Below are 21,805 nucleotides of genomic sequence, written 5' to 3'. Positions count from 1 at the left end.
TAGAAAAAACAATTTTTTTTAATATGAAAACTATGAATTTGGGCATAAAAATGCAATATACAACCAGAAACCACTATTCTGTCAATATGATATTATTATCTCCTCGAAGAACACAGAAATTGGATTATTAAGGAATGGCATGAGGAAATGATTCTTTAAAGTCCTATTCAATTTACTTTGTTAAGAAAGATGAAATTTACTTGGCTCTGGTCACAGTTCCATCATATTGACTTTTTTTGTAAGTTCAGCTTCAATGGTATCCTAAAGGGAGAAAGAAACACCATAACTATTATAAATAAGGACATAAAAAAGGTGCTCTAACTTCTAACATTATTTAAAATAAGAGAAGCAAGGGGAGAGGGTATAGCTCAAGTGGTAGAGCACATGCCTAGCATGCCTGAGGTCCTGGGTTCAATCCCCAGTGCCTCCACTGAAAAATCAAATAAATAAATAAATCTAATTATCTCCCCCCTGCAAAAATAAAAATAAAAATAAAATAAAAATAATAATAATAAAGTAAAATAAAATAAGAAAAGCAAAAAGGAAAAGCATTAAAACAGAAATTAAAAAAAACCATTACAAATATTAAATATGCTTTGAGCTATTCTTTCCTTTTACATCTCTCCCCCTTCCCACACCCCAAAAGTTTTCAGACTCCTGATTCTAACAAACATCTAAAGGGGAAAAAAGAAAAAACAAAACCCTGAAGAGAGATGAATGAGTCTAGTGATACATGAATAGATTTTTCCAACCTTTATTCCTTAGGCAACATACCTTCCACAGTGTCTCTGACATCACTCTTTTTTAAGTCTCTTCACCACTGTTCTCCTCTGGCCTAAATAGCCCAACTGGTTTCTGCAATTTTCTTTCTCCCTCCTCTAATCCATCCTGTACTATTATACACCTTATATTATTCCAGAATAATCTTCTTAAAGGACTGGCCTGATCAAAAAGCGTAGCTTTGATCACATTTCTCTTTAACTTAAAAGACAAGGAAACACAGAATTGTCCCCTATAGCCTCCAAGTTCAACCCTCTTTATATTTAAGGTCCTTCATCTCACAGACCAGCTGACCTTCCTCAGCCCTATCTTCCATTGCATACTCCTAGGCAGCTGGACTGTATCACTTGCCAAAGCTTGGAAAAGTTCTCCATTTTTTAGCCTTCATGCTTTTGTTAATTTCTTTTGTCTAGAATATTCTGTGTCTCAACCAACCTTTTCCATCCACAAAACTCTTTACAAATTTTTAAAAGACGACTATGTATTTTTTATGGAAAAGATACACATATATACCAATAAAGTATTAAAAGAGGCATGGGAAGGATACACAACTGGTTTACCTCTGAGTAGGAAGGAAAGAAGGAGGAGGAAGAGAGATTTTTAGCTTTACCAACATTTATTTTTTAAAAATCTTTAGAAAAAATGGAACTACTTACTAATTCTCGCTTTGCTTCTTCAATTTTCACCTGAGCAAGAGATGGATTCTTTTAAAGAAACATAAAATAAGGAAAGGTTATGTTAGCTCAACTAGGACTCAAGGGGAAAAAAAATACAACAATCCTTTTCAAAAGGCAGAAAACCCCACAGAAAGCATATCCAATGTACACACAATACTGAAATTCAGCCCAGACCTTAAGTCCCTAAATATGGACCTGGTACTTTCATGATCATTCAGTGCCCTTGAGGAAAGCTGGAGGAGATGACTTTTTCTTTTAATTCATAAAAATAGTTACCGGCATTAAATCTAAATAGGACTCCAATTTTTTCTTCAAAGGTATAGTCTGTTGTTTTAGTTCTGCCAATTTCTAGGGGTGAAAAAAAAGAGTCACAGAGTAACAGAGATAGTCATAATACAACTAAACACTGTCCATTTTTGAAATAAAACATGACAAAGCATAAATTAACATTAGGGTATATTAAATAATGTATCAAATAAAGAGCTTCAAAGGCAAATAGATAACAAATGGAAATAATCCTCAGAAGATGCTAAAATAAGAAAGCTATACTCCCATTTATTAAGAATAGGATTTAAGTATGCTGCCTAGGAATACAAAATAATGTGGTTAAGAGGAATTAGGACATCATGGAAGAATTAAGAGTCTCAAATACATATTTATGAATTATCAATTTTAGATTCCAAAAACCAGAGTACAAAAAAATCTTAAGAACGAAGAAAATAAAACAAAACCCTCTGGGGGGAGGGTATAGCTCAAGAGGTAGAGCACATGCTTAGCATGCATGAGGTCCTGGGCTCAATCCCCAGTACCTCCTCTAAGAGTAAATAAAAAATACACCTAATTACCTCACCCAACCACAAAAAAAAAAAAAAAAAGAAAGAAAAAAACCCACCAACCCCCCCAAACAAACCAAAAACAAACAAACAAAGAAAAAACACCAAAACCCTCTATTTCTCCTTCTTCCCACAAAAATAGATAAAACCCTTTTACAACCTAAAACCCCAGAATTGTACTCCTCAGGAGTTTGCGTCTTGCATTTTTACTATACACTGAAAGGGAAGAAAGAGGAGGACCTAGATAGTTAGCACAAAGTCCCTCAATACGTTTGTCCAATAAATAATAACATACAACTGCATCCAGTAAAGCGTTTCTAGCACATAGTAATAAGTAAAGGAAACTAAACATATGTTGACAACAAATATATCCAGCTAGACAAGTAATAAAGATATAAATACTGGTGAACATAAAGTACAGAGGTAAAGGAAAAGAAATCAGGCCAGTAGTGAACAAAGCTCTACAAAAAGAAACAAATGAAAAAGCAGATTCTGCGTTAAGATTTTAAAGAAAGTTAAGTTGGTAAGTTACAGTGAGCTCACCTCTGAAAGGGCGACCAGTGACTGATGAGACAGAGAAGCATCCATTCCTCTGGCTTTAAGCTGCTCCTACAATTCCAAAAGAGAGAGCTCAGTTTAAAACATTATTTTGCCAGCGACCATCATGAAATAGTTTCAACATCTAACACAGTAAAGAGAAGCTACACATCATAGATGAAAAACTATACCTCCTTCTAATAAGCACTTCGACATTGCACATGAGTTCTTTCAGACAGTCAGGTTTGTGCCAAGATGGGTACAGTGCTTAAGAGCCTCAGCTTCGGGGCCTGGCTGCCTGCATCTGAACTGGGGTCTGCTGCTCAGTAGCTGTGTGACCTTGGGCAAGTGACCTAGTTCCTCTGCAGTTCCCTTGTCAGTAAAAAGGGAATAATAATACTGCCTAGTTGTGAGGATGAAAGTCAAAAAGGAATCTGAAGAGAGCTAAATATATTCAGTCCTTCACACAAACCTCTGTAGCTCTGATTCCAGATCTGAACTCCTCTGACTTGGCTTTGAGGAAATGCATGTTCTGAAGACGACTGTCAACTTTGGCCCGTTCCGTAGACAAATGCAACTCTGCCTTCTTGAGATCCCTTTAAACAGTAAAGTTGAAAGCGTTTTTTTTTCTCAGTGAAATTATTATTAAAAAGAAGCTCTCCTACTTTTTGGGTCAGCCAAGAGTAGATACCATACTTGCTGGATTTTCTACCATAAAATTTCTATCCCAGACTAGATACCATGAACTCTTCCAGGTCACCTTTCTCTCTGTGTTGCCATCTGGGATTTTTCTCAGAAATACTGAATAATTTCAAGATTAATATATACCAGTTATTCTTGGAGAAAGTTAAGTCTGCTGCTCAAAGAAGTGACTTAATAGATCCTAAAGCCAATTTGAATTATGGAGGTTCCAAAGGACTCTCTCCTAAATGTTACATGACACAGTGCCTTGTATACACAGTCAATATTTATTGGATAAATTTAGACACTATCAAAGTACGTGTGCATATACATACTCCTGATCTAATCTCTGGGGTCACAGGGACTTAAGGAAGGTCCAGAGCATCAACAGGGATACCACAGCGCCAATAAGAAAGGGTGACAAAGTATAACGTGACTTTAAATTGCACCATAGTTTATAAGCTAAAAGGAAAAAAATCATACATTTTGAAAATTATAGTTTATTTGTGAAAAAGAGCAAAAAAACTGTATAAAATAAAAGGTAAAAGTATGTACCCAACCAACCCTACATTCACCCAGGTCACTTTGTACTTAAACAAGCATTTTATCTTCCCATTCCTAGTGTGTTGTTTTAAATCCTATCTGATGTCAGAACTAAATCTTACAATGTCCCGTTACTGCCTTTATAATAAAAATTGTCATCATTTCAAACTCAGTTACTTACTCTCGTAGGCATTTTTCTAATACTAAAGTTGCAGTTAGATTTTTCTCGAGTTTTGTCAATTCAAGCTTGGTTTCTTCATTTTTGGATTTGGTACGAAAAAGATCAGAGGTCAAGTCATTCACTGCAGGGATAAAACTAAAAGAAGAATCTGATCACATAAACGGACATTAAGGGCAATAATTACAATTATTCCTGATTTCTACAAGTGATTTTATTTCTCTGTGATTCTTCTTTAACCATGCTGTTTCACACGTCTGTGCTATTTTAGACACTATTCTCGTTGCCAGGAATAGCTTTCCTCAGCTGGCAAATTTCCATTTGTCCTTCAAAATTCAAATAAGATTGACTCCCATTCTGGAATTCACTACCCCTTCCTCTGTGCTTCCTGGCTACAGCCTGGACACTCCTGCACTGTTTCAGCTGCCACACTACGTTATAATTTTACATATCCATCTTTCCTAATGTACTACGAGCAGAGACCGTCCTTGCTGGCATTTATTATTCTGTTCATTTCTGCTTCCTCAGTGTCGATCTGTATAGTTATATATGTATAGATACATACACACGGAGTTTTACATACAAGTTTTATATACATAGTTATATATATTACGTGCCTAGAATATAATTAGTATTTGATGTCTGCCGAATTGGCTTAATTCAAGTCTAGATTCTGCTGCCAGACAGCCTACATATTCTTATACCTAAAACTCTACTGTTTAAGCATATATAGAAATTCCAAGGCTTATATTAGCAGTTAAGCAGAATGGCTGTACAATTCTCTGCTTACAAGCTGTATGAGTTCCAGCTAAGATGTGGCCACCGGTGATAGTTCTATGGACTTTGGAGTCTGACCCAACTCTGCCATTTACTAGCTCAGAGAAATCATTTAGTCCACTGCTCCTGAGCCTCAGTTTCCCCTTAAGGTTATTGGAAGAATTATGTCATTATGTAGGTAAAACGCCTGTCATGAAGAACGAAGATCTTTAACTTACTCTAACCAGTAGGGTAGGGACATGACCAAATCACTACGCTCAACCAGATGATTTCATCTACTGCTTTTCTTGCTGTTTATGGGAACAGTGTAAGTGATACCTAACCCCTTTTCAAATATACATGAGAATCAGCCTTCAAAAACCTAATCCTGAAAGCAGAAAACATTAAAATTTAGCCAATACCAAGTTTATATGAATTAATTATACATACTAGCAATAAGAAGTTAACTAAATTCAGTGTTTCTGCATATATTATTAATTTGATTTACTCTGTGAAACAAAAGGTCCTGAGGTCATGACCTTATAGCATACATGATTACAGAAATTAAAACTGTCACAAGAATTACCTAGCTAGTGAGGTATCCTTTGTTTCAAGGGCCACTGCGCTGTCAACCAAAGCGTTCAGATACCTGGAACCAGTGCTAGAGAGGTTGGCAGGGGAAAAATTCACACTCTCCATTAGAAGGTCTTGAAGATGCTTGGCTGAAAAGATATAAAAGTTCTATGGTGACAAAGATCTTTGTTGTATTTTAATTTTTAACAGCTTTAATGAAATCTTCCAAGTATTATATAATCCACCCACCCACATGTAATTCAATGGCTTTTAGTATATTCAGAATTGAATACCATCAATAAAATAATTTTGGAAAATTTTCATCATCCTAAAAAGAAATCTCATACTCCTTGGTCATCATTTTCCAACTGTCCAACCACGAAGCCCTGGCAACCATACACAGGTTACACCGCAGGCCAGCTAGTCCGCCTGGGAGGGCCAGAAAATGAGGCTTCCCGGAGGAGACATCCTGGGGTCAGAACAAATACTCAACACTGATCTCAGCAACCATTCCCTTCAGAGTGCCAGAATTTGACTGGATTAGTTTGTGGAGCAATTTGCCCTACATCGTTGAAATGTTGTGGGCATTGTTGAAAACAATAGTCAGCTGTCAATTACTGGAACTCTACAGCTAGATCTGGACAGTAAAAGAGGGGAAGACAGTCACAACGACTGTCATCCCAGGGTGACTGTGGGCACAGTCAAGTATGTGCCTCCCTGAGGAGCAACATCAGAGGCTTAACACTGCAGGGGTAAACAGACTTCACTAAAGTAATCTAGTCAGCCACTAAATAAATAAGAACACAGCAATAATTACAGAAAACCAAGGCATTGCCCCTCTGTACTCCCATAAGATTGTGGGAATAAAGTCTTTGAGCAGGGAATGAAATAGGAGTGAAGGGCGCAGGGCACAACCACTGAAGGAATGACACAGCCACTGAGGACAGGACAAACTGGTTAGAACCAAGATGGCGGAAGATTTGACTTCCAGCAGACGTTGAGTCTCATGATACACCCTGTTTCTAGGTTGACCTTAATAGGTCAAAAAGTAGGGGGGGTGGGCCCAATTCCTGGAAATCACCACATCTTTTTCAAAACAGTTGGAATAATCCTTCTACCCATTAGCATATGAAATTACTGAGCCCATAAAACTATCAACTCTGTACCTCATGGTTGCTCTCCCTCTCACCTTCTGAGACAGCCCATTCTGCCTATGGAGGGTGTATCTCCTAAGCATTTTCCCTTCTGAGTGATACAGACCCCTCTCTGTGACGTGTGTATCTCTCTAAATAAACCAGCTTTCACTTAAAAAAAAAAAAACAATAACAAGCTCTGGAGGAGGGGGAGGAAACTGATACCTAGAGTTACTATATTACCTACAATGTCCAGTTTCCAACAAAAAATATGAGGAATGCAGAAAACAAGAATGCATGATCCACAGTAAAAAGCAAACAACAGAAACAGCCTGTGAGAATGCCCAAATGTTGGATTTGTCAGAAGAGACTTCAAAATAGCCATTATGAATACATTACACAGTAGTAAAGGAAACATGACTAAGAAGTCACAAAAGGTCTGATGACAACGTCGTATCAAGTAGAGACCATCAATAAAGGGATAGAAACAATAAAGATTAGAATGAAAACTAATAAAATAAGTTAAAAAAAGAGTTCTTTGAAAACATCAAGAAAATCGAAAAATCTTCACCTAGATTGACTAAGAAGAAAAGAGAAGACTCAAATTATTAGAACCAGAAAAGGACGGATATCCCACGGACCTACCTACTTAATAAAAAGGATTATAAAGGAGTATTATGAACAACTATACCCCCAAATTGAGATAACTTAGATGAAATGGACACATTCCAAAAAGGACACTAACTACGGAATCCAATTCAAGGTCAAATATATAATCTGAACAGACCTAAAAGTAAAGAGACTGAATTAGTATCTACCCACAAAGAATAACTCAGGTCCAGTTGGCTTTACCATTGAATTCTATAAAGGGCATAAAGAATTAAAATCAATTCTTCACCAATTATTCTGAAAAACATCATCAAAGGAAAGAAAACTACAGACTAGTATCTCATAAGTATGGACGCAAAAGTTCGCGGGAAAAAACTAGCAAACTGAACCCAGCAACCTATTAAAAAATTATATACCACAAGAATGTGGATTTATTTTATAGATAAATGTTGGATCAACATCTGAAAGTCAATTCATATAATACATCCTATCAATGGAATAAAAAACAGAAGTTACATGATCATCTCACCAAACACAGAAAAAACATTTGACAAAATCCAACACCCTTCCATGAGAAGGACACTCAGCAAACCAGGACTGGAAGGAAACTTCCTCAACCTGATAAAGTGCATCTACAAAAACCCCACAGCTGACATCACACTTAAAGGTGGAGACTAAACGCTTTTTCTCTAAGATCAGGAACAAGACGAGGATTTCTACTCTTCCTGTCACATCTATACATTTTACTGGAGGTTCTAGCCAGGGCAATTTCTTTTCATTTTTCTCCTCAACTGAAGAATTGGCAGCGTAAAGAGTGAATGGTTTCAGCAATTTCATTTGTATTTGTCATGATTAAAAAGACTTCATACAAAACTTATACATCCTTTTCCTAATTCCTGAAAATATTTCCAAAATGTTCCAATTGTACATGCTGCAAAGAACTGTGCTGTGCAGAAATAAAAACTGCATCTACAAAATGATTTTTGGCCTAAAAAATCATTCAAGTCCAGCGGCCTGCATAGTATCACTATCCCCACTACTCAAAATTTAGAATTACAAACTGAGGAAGCAGGAGCTCCTTAGCAGTATATATGAATCTTATTTGTTACAAGGGTTCTAAGTTTTCTGTTTTCTCCTTGACACTTCGCTACCTAAAAAGAGGAAAAACTTAGAAAAGAGGAGTAATGATTAAAGTCCACGACGTGTAGCGTTAGGATGTCAACGGCGGCAGGGCTCTTCCGGATACCCAAGTATGGAAAATTCTGTCAAAACTGTGTATATATTACTAGAAAAATTTGCTATTTAATGTGTCACCCTAAAAAGGACTTAAGGTCAGACATAAGTGATCTTACTTTGAAAATCCTTAGCATTTTCATTATAGACTATTATAGCAAAAAGAAATGTTTTGTAAACTAAGATTTTTCTGGACTCAAAGCCCCTTTTGCCATACGGTATTTTAGTAACTACTAAAATAAAATCATTTAAAAATTAGGCTTAAAAGCATATGGGACAGTGTGACTACAAAGGATGACCACAGGGGAGGTTTTTAGGGGTGACAGAACTGTTCCGCATCTTGGTGTGGAGGTGGTTCTCAGAATCCATGTGTGTTAAACCAGTACACCAAAACAAAAAGTTAGTTTACTGTATGTTAATTTTTAAAAGAAAATTGGGAAAAAAGTACATATACAATAGAATTACAATATAAGTTGCTCTACATTCAAAACATCATATGTAACACATGCCACAAACCTGCTTAATTATTGGGAAAATATAGGTCTCACTTTTTTCTCTTTTGTATATTCCTACCCATAAAAAGGTTTTTTATTAATTTTTACTTTTGTGGCTTGTATTATAAAAACAATGAGTGTGTTGAATACACTTTTTCAAACTACATATGCAGCAGAAAATGCTCATGAAATTCCATGAATGCATAGTATCAGAATGATTTGTTCAAGTCTTATAGTGCCTGGCTGCCACCTAAGGTGTCCTGATGGTTCATTATAACTAAATCATGGAGACTGGAAAGAGACCAAAAGATACGTAATTGAAAAACCACAGGTATCTTATATGACAGGCTAATAAGCTTAGACTCTTCTTTCTTAGGGCTCACTGTTTTACTAACAAAGTACCAATAAAATATATACTATAATGAAATTTACGATTTATTGTTACTATAACAGAGTGTAAGAGAAATCTGGGTAAAGTAAAGAAGCAAAACTAACAAGGAGTCTACACTAAATCTTGTATACTTTAGTTATAAAATTTGATTACCTCTAGTTATTCAAAATTATGTAATCTATCTCACCTTCTGATTCATATTCCCTTGCTTTCTGTTTCAAGTCATCTATTACCAGGCAGACATCCCTGTCCCGGACCCTGTTGCGTTCTGAAAGGTGATGTAAAATCTCCGTTGTCCGCGGATTCACCTCATATTGTGGAATGGGATGATCTCCAAATATTTTTTTCAACCACGCAGCAATCTAACCATTAAAAGGAATATAAACTTCATGAGCCTTGTTTATTGCAATGGCACGAAGTATGACCAAGAAGTGATCAGTAGCAAATGAAATGCTTTCTATACTCTGGCATAGTATTTACTTCACATCCTAACTTGTCTTTAGGCAGGGTTAGGGTTAGATACCAGATGTCAGGAAATAGAAAGTGAGCAAACACAACGAACAAAATTATCAGAAAACAATCCATCCTTTCCCAAAGCTACGAAAGCAGTATAGGCTATTATTTTGCATGACTTCAATGATTTTAAAGCTCTCTATACAGGTGCTAAAGCATGATTATAGGTGCAAAGTCGGGAAAAAAAGAGTTGTCCCCTACACACCATAAACCCGGGAGGCTCCTAGAGTTGGGATGCGAGAGGAGAGGCGGAAGCGGGTCAGGTGTGAAAAATCTAGCAGGAAGCAGTAGTGAACGGCGAGGCTCGGCTAGAAGGTGAGTTTGGGTTCAGAAGTCCCACTCCAGTGAGCTGGGAGAGATTTCGCACCAAGGGCCCCACAATCCATCCCCAGGCCCGCGTCCCACCCGGGAAGGCCGGGGAAGGGAGGGGCACGCCCTTTCCAGGGCTGGGGATGGGGGTCTAAGCAGAGAGAGGCTCACAGATTGTCAAGGCGGGACTAAAGATGGACCAGCGCAGTAGGTAAAGGAAAAAGTAAAAGTGCCGCGCCCAGGAGACCCGCCGGCGGGGCGGGTGTGTCAGAGACGCGGTTTCCAGGAGGCCGCAAATTCCGCTCCCGCCCCGTCACCTGCGCCTCTTTCTCCTCCTTTGCTTCCATAGTCGCCGCTCCCGCCACTTCTCGAGCAGCTCCTCGCGGGAGAAGCCAGACACTCGCCCCGACGACCCCGCCCACACACCGTTGGTCCCGCCCCCTTCGGGGCCCGGGATTTCTGGGAGTTGTAGTTTTTACCAGGACTCCAGGCGCTGAGCCCTCTCCTCCCTTGCCACCTCCCCTCTCCGCTCTGCACGTTGTCACCTCTAAGCCTAGATGTAGAGCCGCCTAGAACCGGGCTGTTCTTTCTTTCTTATATTTTTATTTCTCACTTGAATCACTCGTCTTAAAAAAAATACCTGAAACTTGTTTTTTGGATGCAAATGTTTCTTCTTCACTGAGTGCATTAACTTAAATTTTTATTTTACCGTGGCAATATGAGCTGCAGCAGTCTTAATCTTGTACTTCAGTTTCCAGTACCAAATAGCTAAATGTGTTGGAGACTGTTTTAAAACAGTTTAAATCATAGAACTGCTGGCATTGTCTCTGTCACTCAGACATTCTTCCATTCTTTCCTTGTCTTTCCCAAAGTTCTCTTTTCCTTCCATCACACTGTAGTGAATGCTATGAGAGGCTCTTTATATTTCTATCGCAATGTATAGTTTTCTGTGTTTTCCTGTTTTTGTTTTATTCTTACAGGAACCCTGCAAAATAGATGGACACACATTATTTTACCTATTTTCACATTAAAACCACACACACACACAGACACACAGACACACAGACACACAGACACACACACACACACACAGATTATATGGCTTGACTAATATTAGGTGGTAGGGCTGGAATCAGACCAGTGTTTTGACTCCAATTGGGTGTTTCAGTCTTATCAGATTATGCCACATTGCCTCCACAACCTTCTGTAGTGTACTGCTACATTAGGAAAGGTAGACAATGTACTCATCTTTCTGTGATGTGTGGTTTAATATCAAGTTTTGGGTCAGACTTGGCACCAAATATCTTTCTCCTAAGTCATAAGCATATTCTAAATGATTAAACTTTTCTTTTCAAGGTAATTTTACTAACTAGCCAATATCATATTGTATGACTTTAATTTTTTAAAATTTTTGTTTCAAATGTGTATCTGTTCATTAACTAAATTCCAGATAAGTTGGTACCCACCTTGAGTATGGGGGAAAAGTTATGCCCCTTGTCCACTTTCATCACTACAAATTTTACAAAATATCCCTGCAACTTTGTTTTTACAAACCAAAATGTTACCTATTCCTACTCCTAATTCCCAGGAGGACTGTCATATTTATCCATGGCTCACCTAGAAAAGGAAGCAGAATACTAGAGAATCAGATTGCTGACCATATATTTGCAAGCTATGTTTTAGGACATGACTGTTTCAACCCAGATATTCATATGCCTTACCCGATTTAAGGTTTGGGGTTTAAGTTAGGATTTGGTGGATGAAACTGAAAGATCCTTCCCAGAACAGCAACAAGTGAAGGCAAACTTAATAGTCTCCACTATCACAAAATTTCAAACATTCCCCTCAAATTCTGTAACTATCACAAAAATCTCAGTATCACAAAAGATCGGTGGAGGTAACAGGAGTCTCACCCTGATCTCATTGGGTAGGTATAGAAAGTTACTTTCATCATTTCCGCTTTACTTCAAATGAAAAAGTAGAGTCTCCACTGCATGAAAGTAGTTGCTGGTAGAGGAAAATTTGAGCCGGAGCCCAGTCCAGAGTGAGACTGTTAATTATGGACCATCCGTCTCAGGATTGGCAACCACTCTATCCAAATTTGGGCTTGTTATAATTTTTAAACAAATTGTTTTAATTCGTAGATACGATTTTTCAGATCGAATCTAAAAGAACTGAGATTCTCCAACTTGAGCGCGTATCGGATCACCTAGAATGATGTGGGTGCTTCTCAAAAGTTAAGATTGCCCCCAATTTTTGACTCAGAGGGTCTGGGGTGTGGCCAGCGATCTGCGGTTTAATCTGCATTAATTCTGTCGGCAGGAAACGCTATGCGGCCGACCCGCCCGGGGGGAATAACAGTTTACTGTGGCTACAGCACCGTTTTAATAGCTGTAGCCTCGCACCTGCCACCATGAACCCCTCTGATGGTCAAGCCAGCCGCGGCCCGTAATGCGGTGACGCCAACATCATCTTGCTCCCGGGATAGGGCCTGGGAACTGCTTTCAGCCGGTTCCGGTACCCATGTGGTCTCCCAAGGGCGACCACAAGTTCAATGCGAAAGATCAAAGTAAATGTGTAACCAGTGCCTGGGCCGAAGCTGGCAAAGGTCTAATCACTCATCTGCAGGTTTAAATCTAAAAATGATAACTTAAAATAAAAGTAACACGCTCCTCCCCGCCTCCAACAGGCAGATTTGCGTCCGGGGGTGAAAGCGCGGGGCGGGACTTCCGGGTCAGGCGGGCCGGTTGCATTGACCTTCCTCGCCGTTCGGCCATTTTGTCCCAGTCAGTCCTGAGGCTGCGGCTGCAGAGGTAGCACCTGCGGAGGACCTGCGAAGATGCTGTCCGTGCGCGTCGCCGCGGCCGTGGCCCGCGCCCTCCCTCGGCGGGCAGGGCTGGTGAGCGCCAGGGGCCGGAGGGAGGGAGGGGGCCGGCGGCCGCTGCGGGCGGTGGTGCGCGGCCTCGAGCGCTCTTTCTGCGCGGGGGGTGAGGGGCTGGGGCGGGCGGCGCCATCTTGCCTTGCTGGGCGCTTGGGCTGGCCTGGGTAGGGGGCGGCAGGCCCGTTTTGCTTGCTCCGTTGCGAGAGGGTGCAGAGTGGTACAGAGGAGACAGTGACCGCCATGCTGCCCAGAGATGGCGCCTCAGGAAGTCTCCCGTCTTCATCCGAGAGCGGCCCGGGAAGGGCCTGGGATGAAGGTCAGGACTGGGGCGCTAGCTCTCCGAGGCCTGCACGGGGAGGGCGAGGCTCGGCCCCGCTAATTCCCCGGGACTTACTCGCTGAAGGTCAAAGCCCTGCTGTCAGCCCTGGTCGAAGCGAGCTAGGGGAACCTGACATTGTATGAAGGTCAGCGGGCCCCGGTATTTCACCTCTGCCCCGAGGTCGGTTCAGAAGGCGGCAATAAATAAAGGGGATTTCTGAATGATAAATGATAAATAAATGAAGGTGGTTTTCCAGTAGGTGGTCTTTCAGTGCTGAATACTGAGACGATCATGAAAACACCGTACAGGTGCAAGTATGTATTTCATGTGGCCAATACCTTGACAGCTGAAGAGCTAGGTTCTAAGTTGTCTCAGTCTGGCAGAAAGACTTTGCTTTGTGGAGCTTTGACATGTTTTAAGACTTCGTCCTTGAGGAGTCGTTAGTGATTGTGAACTGAAGTAAAATAAAATAGAGCATAGGTTGAAAAATACCCTTGAAGGTCAATGCCCTTCATTACTTAACATCCCTTGAAGTTAAGACTATCATAACCCTTAGGTCCTGTGTAGACACTTCACATTTACTTGTTTTTTCATCTTAAGAGTAGTATCAATTTGGAAGGTGAAATAAACATTGGCCATTTTACTGCCCTAACACTATCACTGGTAGCATCTTGGATTTCTGTTAGCAAAACAGCATTTTTAACGATTTCATCCAACTCCTTTATAAGGAAGGAATTGACATTGACCAACCACAGCATTATAGCTTGAAGGAGAAGTCAGGGTCCAGGTTGCTGCATGCTTTGTTGAAGGCAGTAAACAACAACAAAAAAGTGCATATGCCATATCTCTTAGTTCCTAGCCAAACTGTAGTAACATTTGCAGTTTTTTTTGTTGTTAAAATAGGAAATCTGTTGAGATTTGCCCTTTCTAGGAAGCAGTTTATTGAATTGAGAATTTCTACAACTCAATTGAAATGTATCTAAAATCAAAATAATATTATCTTATGCCTTTGAAAAGAAAGATACTTTGTTGCTTCTTAAAATATGCTTTTTATAACATACTCACAGTGTACCAGGAACAGCATCAGATAACAGATTTTAACATATAAGGAGAGTATTTCCTATGTGATTAACTCTTTCAGTTTTAAGGGGACTATTTTGAGTATAATATTTACATTGATAACTGAAACCAAGCCTGCATTTGTTTAAGCTTGCTAGATTTATAAAGGCTTTTTAAAAAATCAAGTTTTAAAAAATATTCTTGCACTAGGTCTCCAAAAATGCTTTGGGATCATCCTTCATTGCTGCAAGGAACCTCCACGCGTCTAACACTCGTCTTCAGAAGACCGGTAGGTCATTATTTCTGGGTCTACACCATGCTTACTACCTTGTCACTGAAAAATTAAGTTCTGTAACTGTTGTGAGTGAGTCCTCCCTCCCCTCTAGTTACCATGGAATCTCAGATTCTTAACCTGTGATGTGCCATTTAGCTCTGACTTGGTAGGTTCCCTTGTTCTGTTGAAAATGAGCTGTAATTATATATTTCTCTCTTGATGTCAGTACAGCTTCTTTTTTTCTGGTAATGAATGCCCCTTGGGTGGAAATAGCATCGTATATCAGGCTGTGGACTCCCTTTATGATCTGTGAAAGATTTGTTTTTGTCTCTCTTAAAAAACATTGCAAAAAGCAAGTAATTTTTATCTCTTTTTCAAAGACAGTAACTGCTAGCCTTTTCCTGGATGTCTCAATTTGCACACGTAAATGTGATAGAGAAGTGGAAAGGTGAGCATAGGAAGACACTGTAGGTTGGGGCTTTTGAAATAAAGATAAGTGTTTCCCACATGATGAGATGAAGAATATGGTACCTGTTAAAGGGAAGACACAGGTTTCCCCCTCAAAGTGAAGAAGCAATTACCCTTTTTTGTAAAAGTGAAATGACATAAAGAGAACTTCTGAAAAGCAGGGGCACCTGTACTTATACTTTGTTAACAGTTGGTTTTTTAAATACACTGCATTTTAAAAATACCTTTTTTTTTTAATAGTTTAGCCAAAAATTCAGGTATCTACATAAGTAGGTTCCCTAGAGATTATACCAAAGGATTAGAAGATAGAAAATATGTATTACAAGAGTATTGCTTAATTTGATTAACTTCTAAATCTGGTTTACATTTGGTGAAGTTCTCTGACTCTTGGGTTCATTTTCATAGTGGTGGGTATCAAGCTTTTTGAATAGAATTATGTATGTTAGATTTTAGAGCACCAAAGTTGATTATTATGATCACAAAAGTATAGTTTTTATGTTATTGGGGAAATGTGTTTTGAAAAGATCTTGATAGCAGGTTATTTCTGTAACGAAACTGTCCTCTCTGTAGGCACTGCAGAGATGTCCTCTATTCTTGAAGAGCGTATTCTTGGAGCTGACACCTCTGTTGACCTTGAAGAGACTGGCCGTGTTTTAAGTATTGGTGATGGTATTGCCCGTGTACATGGGCTGAGAAATGTTCAAGCAGAAGAAATGGTAGAGTTTTCTTCAGGTTTAAAGGTAAATTATAAAAGGAGATTTTGATGTTTTTAGCATTGGTGTCTTAGTTACAGGTGTAATTTTTTTCAACTTTGAATCTCAGTCTGCTTCAGTGTTTTTCGGTTTTGTTCTTGTCATTGTAGATTATGAAAAGAATAAAGGGTTTGGGTTAAATCAAATTTTTTTACTCAGAGGGACTGATTTACACACATAAATTGTAACCACTACAACTGAAATATAAAATTGAGCCAGTTTCTAAGAAGTTCGAGCCTGGTCTTTATAGCCATTAAGATATTATACAGAAGCGTTTGATAACGTCAGATAATTTCATTTCTGGTGGAAAGGTGGAAGTCACTGACTTGTGTATCCAGTAAGAGTAGACTGTTGTTGCTGAGAAGTCAGTTGTATAGCTCTCAGACGCTCTCAGATGATACAGATCTACTTTTTTTTCCTACTAGATTGAGCCTAGTTGGCCAATGGGATGAGAAATGAAAGTTGCAGGAATCATGGGTTCTCTGAAGAGTGCAGGGCATGATATCCATGCGGACCAGGGCAGTAAATTATCCACTAATCAAACAGACAGGAGAAAAGGTCGTCTTGGTCGTCTTGCTAGTATCCAGTATGTAAAAGTGTGGAAGACTACAGAGCCAAAAGTTTTATCAGTGGCTGTAAGGCCTTGGCTAAAAATTTAACCTCTCATCTTTACTGTATCTGCCTTTGAAAAGAAAGGCTGAAATAGATGAGCTCTAAGTTTCCTTTTAGCTTTTGAGATCCAAGAGTCTGGACCAGTACTGTCCAATAGAACTTTCTGCAGTGATGGAAATGTTCTATGTCTGTGTTGTTTTAAATACGGTAACTGAGATAGATATGACGCTATTGAATGTGAAATGTAGAGTTTCTTGCTGAGAAAGTGAGTAGGTGATATTTAGAGGCATGTTAATAATTGGAGGAGAAAGTAAGTTTCTCTGGCTGTGGTAATGTGGCATTTATTAATTTAATTTAATAGCCACATGTGGTTAGTGGCTGCTGTTGAACATCAGAGATACAGAGTAAAGATTCTGTACCTGCAGTGATGTTCCTCTATGTTTACTCAGAGTAGTTCTCCAGGGCTTCCTTACTGACCAGGTTCAGGTTCCTGGACAAGCCTTCTAGCTTCAGTCGTGATTTAGGGATCTTAAGTCTAACCATTGTGAAATATGACTAATGAGGAGAGATGACCCAGGACTATTATATTGTGAAGATTTGTAATTGATTAGGTAGCTTTTAAATTTCACTTTCTACTAACCTGGTGAGTAGAGGTTCTGATAATTTTTTAAAACTGTTTATAGAGCTTCTCACAGTTGTAAATCAAGTGTGTCTTAAATTTCCAGTTGATGTTGAGCACTTTATTTCATACTGGACACTCAATTCGGAAACCACCGTAGAGTACCTGCAGTGGGAAAAGCTTAAGCTGTCCAATTTCTTTGCTGCTTTTAGTTCTGAGAGGGCGTGATAAGGAACACGTTAGGTTTATAATGTAATGTGTGATACCGTTCAAGGGAACATGTTGCTATTTTAAAAGTCTTAAGATTGTTGGGAAAATACTCAGGTAAGCCAGATCTAAAAGAATAGCACTACTGTTTTCCACTAGCTGCTTTCATGTGTGGTGTAGGTGTATGGGAAGAAGTACCCCTCAAGCTTCATGAATGTTCAATTGTGTCTTTTATGTAGGGTATGTCTCTGAATTTGGAACCTGACAACGTCGGTGTTGTCGTGTTTGGAAATGATAAACTGATTAAGGAAGGAGATATTGTGAAGAGAACTGGGGCCATCGTGGACGTTCCAGTTGGCGAGGAGCTGTTGGGTCGTGTAGTGGACGCCCTTGGTAATGCCATTGATGGAAAGGTAGGTTAGGTTTAACATTTATTAGCTGTGGTGATAGCTTTTGACAAACGGCCAGACTGATTGTTCTGGAGTTTCTTTTTATTGTTTCACAGGGTCCAATTGGTGCCAAGACCCGAAGGCGAGTTGGCCTGAAAGCCCCTGGGATCATTCCTCGAATCTCTGTGCGGGAACCAATGCAGACTGGCATTAAGGCTGTGGACAGCTTGGTGCCGATTGGTCGCGGTCAGCGTGAGCTGATTATTGGTGACCGACAGACTGGGTAAAGACTCAATAGCTTGCTAAAAGTTCTAAGTAAAATTTTATATGTGGAAAGACTACTTTTTAGGCCTAGAATGATAAATGATTTGGATGTACTGGAGAGAGAGGAATGGGATATGAAGATTAGTAGCAGTAAAATTTAGGCTGGGAAATCTTTTGAAGTATTTAGTAAGATTTATGTTTATTTTCTCTTCTTAAAGCAAAACGTCGATTGCTATTGACACAATCATTAACCAGAAACGATTCAATGATGGAACTGATGAAAAGAAGAAGCTGTACTGTATCTATGTTGCTATTGGTCAGAAGAGATCCACTGTTGCCCAGTTGGTGAAGAGACTTACAGATGCAGGTATTAAATGAAGAACTTCAGCCTCACTGCTGTTATCTGGGACGCTTACTCTTTTTTTCTTTTTTAAGGAATTATTTTTTTATTTTTTAAGATTTTTTTAAACATTTTTTTTATTGAGTGATAGTCATTTTACAATGTTGTGTCAAATTGCAGTGTAGAGCACAATTTTTCAGTTATACATGAACATACATATATTCATTGTCACATTTTTTTCTGTGAGCTATCACAAGATCTTGTATGGGATGCTTATTAAGGCTGATTTATAATTATTTCCTAATGAACTGAAGTTTCTACTAGTGTAAATTGCTATAAAGCAAGAGTGAAACAGCAGCACGAAACATCAGTAAATTGTAAGGTTCTGTTAGTTTCTATATAGTAGAAGCAGTTTGACTGTGGTTACTAATAAATCACTTAGTAGTGAAGCCCTTAGATCATTTTTATTATAGCAGTTTCTAATTTAAAATCATAGTATCAATAACCTTGTAAAACTTAAAATCTCCTCCTTTCCCAGATGCCATGAAGTACACCATCGTGGTTTCAGCTACCGCTTCTGACGCCGCCCCACTTCAGTACCTGGCGCCCTACTCCGGGTGCTCTATGGGAGAGTATTTCAGAGATAACGGCAAACATGCTTTGATCATCTATGACGACTTATCCAAACAGGTCGAAGGAAATGTGTTTTTAGAATCTGTCTGTGTGTTTGCACCGCAGTGATGGTTGGTGTGGGTAACTTGTGTCTAATTGGGGAACCTCGCAACCCTTTTCTGTACTGCAGGCTGTCGCTTACCGTCAGATGTCTCTGCTGCTCCGCCGACCCCCGGGTCGTGAGGCCTACCCTGGGGATGTGTTCTACCTGCACTCCCGTCTGCTAGAAAGAGCTGCCAAGATGAACGATGCTTTTGGTGGAGGCTCCCTGACTGCGTTACCAGTCATAGAAACCCAAGCTGGTGACGTGTCTGCTTACATTCCAACAAATGTCATTTCCATCACCGATGGACAGGTATTGTTTTTATGATTAAAATAAGCATTAGAAGCTTTGGGTGATTCCGAGGCATTGCTAGTAGTTACAAACTAATTTGTTAAATGCCCTTTAGGTTTTGTTAAGGAAAGTTTCAAATGTAAGGAGAATAGTGTAATGAAACCCCATGTGTCTCCCCCGTTTATCCATTCATGGTATGGTGTGCTTCATTCTTGCCTTCTTTTTACCCCCTGTTCTCCTCCTTAGATAATTTTGAAGTGAATCCTAGAGAGATCACATCACTTCACCTGTATCTATTTTAGCATAAATATGATACCTGTTTTTCCCCTTATCTCATGCATCTCTCCTAATCTCAGCAATAGAATATGCAGGTTGATTTGGGTTGTGAATGATTTGGGGGCTCTCTTCACCCACCACAAGAAGACGCTTAGTCTTCTTCCTCAGGGTTTTTGGGCTTCAGTTTTTGCTGCAGTGACTTAGTTTTGGAAGAAAAGTGATTTCTTTAAGCTTGCTAATAAACATGTATTTTCCTTACATTGTAGATCTTCTTGGAAACAGAATTGTTCTACAAAGGTATCCGTCCTGCCATCAATGTTGGTTTGTCTGTGTCCCGTGTCGGATCTGCTGCCCAAACCAGGGCCATGAAGCAGGTAATTTGCATCACTTTTGTCATTAGGTTAAAAATCAAAGTGTATTTATATGGTGACCCGTGTCGTTGTGGTAGGTTTTCTTGTATTGTGTGGGTTGACCATTTCTGTGTTTCAGGTGGCAGGTACCATGAAGCTGGAGTTGGCTCAGTATCGTGAGGTCGCTGCTTTTGCCCAGTTCGGTTCTGACCTCGACGCTGCCACTCAGCAGCTCCTGAGCCGCGGTGTGCGCCTGACGGAGCTGCTGAAGCAGGGCCAGTATGGTGAGCCGGGCTACTCTTCTGGTCAAGTTAGGGCTCGGGGAGGTCCTGTAGCTCCTTATAAACCGTAAGACGTGCTGTTACCTTTCATCAGAGGCACTGCCTTTTGAGTGTGTTTGATGCCTGTTTTACTTACTTGAAGTACAGTTCTTATAATTTGAGCATAAACGCTAGGAGCTGAATAACCGGGAAAGAGGTATGCTGATGCCTTTTGGGAATTAAAACAGTAGATTCTGTGCCTCTCCATCACCGCTGCCTGGGCTGTCTGAGTGTGGATGGTGCCAGATTTAAAAGAGTGTTATTCTGTATTATTTTCCTCTAAAATTTAAGCAAATTGTCTATACCTAAAACAATACAAATGCTGCCAGATGATACAGAGTTGCGCATGGACTATGCCCAGAGGTTACACCTCAAGGCTTACAGATATGAGGAAAAGCCGTTTCCCGGGGAGGGAGATGGGCAGGAGGACTAATGCAGTTTCTCAGTTGTAAAATTAGGCGATCTGTAGAGACATGTTAATTGAGGAAAAAGTAAGTTTCTCTGGTTTTGGAAACGTGGCATTTGTTTGAGCAGCTCACTCGTTTCTTTTCAGCTCCCATGGCTATTGAAGAGCAGGTGGCCGTGATCTATGCGGGCGTCAGGGGGTACCTGGATAAGCTGGAGCCCAGCAAGATCACAAAGTTTGAGACTGCTTTCTTGTCTCATGTTATCAGCCAGCACCAAGCCCTGCTGGGCAAAATCAGGTATGAGCACAGTCAGTGTCCTCTTTTCTGTAGGTTTTAAGTTAAAAAGTCTTGTTAAAATTCTTTGGAATTCTGTAATTAGGCTAGTCAAAATTTTTGTCCAGGTCAGAACTGATTTGCTTTTATTTTCAAATAGGACTGATGGAAAGATCTCAGAAGAGACAGATGCAAAACTGAAAGAGATTGTTACAAACTTCTTGGCTGGATTTGAAGCTTAAACTCCTATGGATTCACATCAAATACCAGTTTGGTTTTGTCATTGTTTCGTCTAGTAATCAGTTCATTTGTAAAAGGATTACTGCCGTACTGCAGATGTACAGTGATCACGTTAAAATAAAGGTTCCGTACTGCCTGGGCAGTTTAGTTTTCTGTAGTTTGATTCTTTAAGAAGAACTGAGATTACTTTGAGGAATTGGTAAACATGTTTCTTAACATTTTTTTATTTAAATATTATTAAAGTCAGCAAGCCTACGTAATATTCAAGACAGGTCCTTCGCAAGATTCTGGAGTGCTTTGTGATTGATTAAAGAGAAATTATGTGGCAAAGTTCATATGTGATAATGTTGAAAAGCCTGACTGGCTTCTCTGGGCAGAGGACTAATCTGCATAAAGAGGTACTGGAGGTGAGAAAGGGTGAGTAAAATTCTCAAGGAAATGAAAAAAGAGCTAAGTGAAGAATAAAAGATCAGGGCAAACACTGAGAAGGAGATATCAGACTGAATAAA

General features: G+C 39.6%; 2 protein-coding genes across 5 annotated transcripts; one reads left to right on the top strand and one right to left on the bottom strand.

The window, feature by feature from the left end:
- Window positions 1-11,036, bottom strand: HAUS1 (HAUS augmin like complex subunit 1). 4 transcript variants are annotated; one of them, XM_072952293.1, is made up of 9 exons: window positions 10,950-11,036; window positions 9,606-9,780; window positions 5,572-5,707; window positions 4,233-4,367; window positions 3,300-3,423; window positions 2,834-2,899; window positions 1,734-1,805; window positions 1,437-1,484; window positions 1-261 (listed from the first exon to the last, which is right to left on the bottom strand). In XM_072952293.1, exons 3-9 carry the CDS (start codon window positions 5,682-5,684, stop codon window positions 211-213), a joined length of 609 nt encoding a protein of 202 aa, XP_072808394.1. In that variant the 5' UTR covers window positions 5,685-5,707; window positions 9,606-9,780; window positions 10,950-11,036; the 3' UTR covers window positions 1-210. The 4 variants fall into 4 exon arrangements, with proteins under 4 accessions (XP_072808394.1, XP_072808392.1, XP_006216456.1 ...); XM_072952291.1 differs by having other exon boundaries at window positions 10,881-10,969; XM_006216394.3 differs by lacking the exon at window positions 10,950-11,036 and adding an exon at window positions 10,558-10,654.
- Window positions 11,037-12,985: 1,949 nt separating this feature from the next.
- Window positions 12,986-21,438, top strand: ATP5F1A (ATP synthase F1 subunit alpha). The gene is made up of 12 exons (XM_072952290.1): window positions 12,986-13,139; window positions 14,710-14,788; window positions 15,812-15,981; window positions 17,671-17,844; window positions 17,937-18,103; window positions 18,303-18,451; window positions 18,963-19,114; window positions 19,227-19,451; window positions 19,973-20,080; window positions 20,196-20,340; window positions 20,930-21,080; window positions 21,217-21,438. The coding sequence occupies exons 1-12, from the start codon at window positions 13,080-13,082 to the stop codon at window positions 21,296-21,298; spliced, it is 1,662 nt and encodes a 553-aa protein (XP_072808391.1). The 5' UTR covers window positions 12,986-13,079; the 3' UTR covers window positions 21,299-21,438.
- Window positions 21,439-21,805: the final 367 nt, after the last annotated feature.

This window comes from Vicugna pacos, chromosome 30 (genome assembly GCF_048564905.1).
Source record: "Vicugna pacos chromosome 30, VicPac4, whole genome shotgun sequence".
NCBI lineage: Eukaryota > Metazoa > Chordata > Mammalia > Artiodactyla > Camelidae > Vicugna > Vicugna pacos.
Note: the sequence above shows the minus strand (reverse complement) of the source record. Positions and strands in the feature narration are given on the sequence as shown.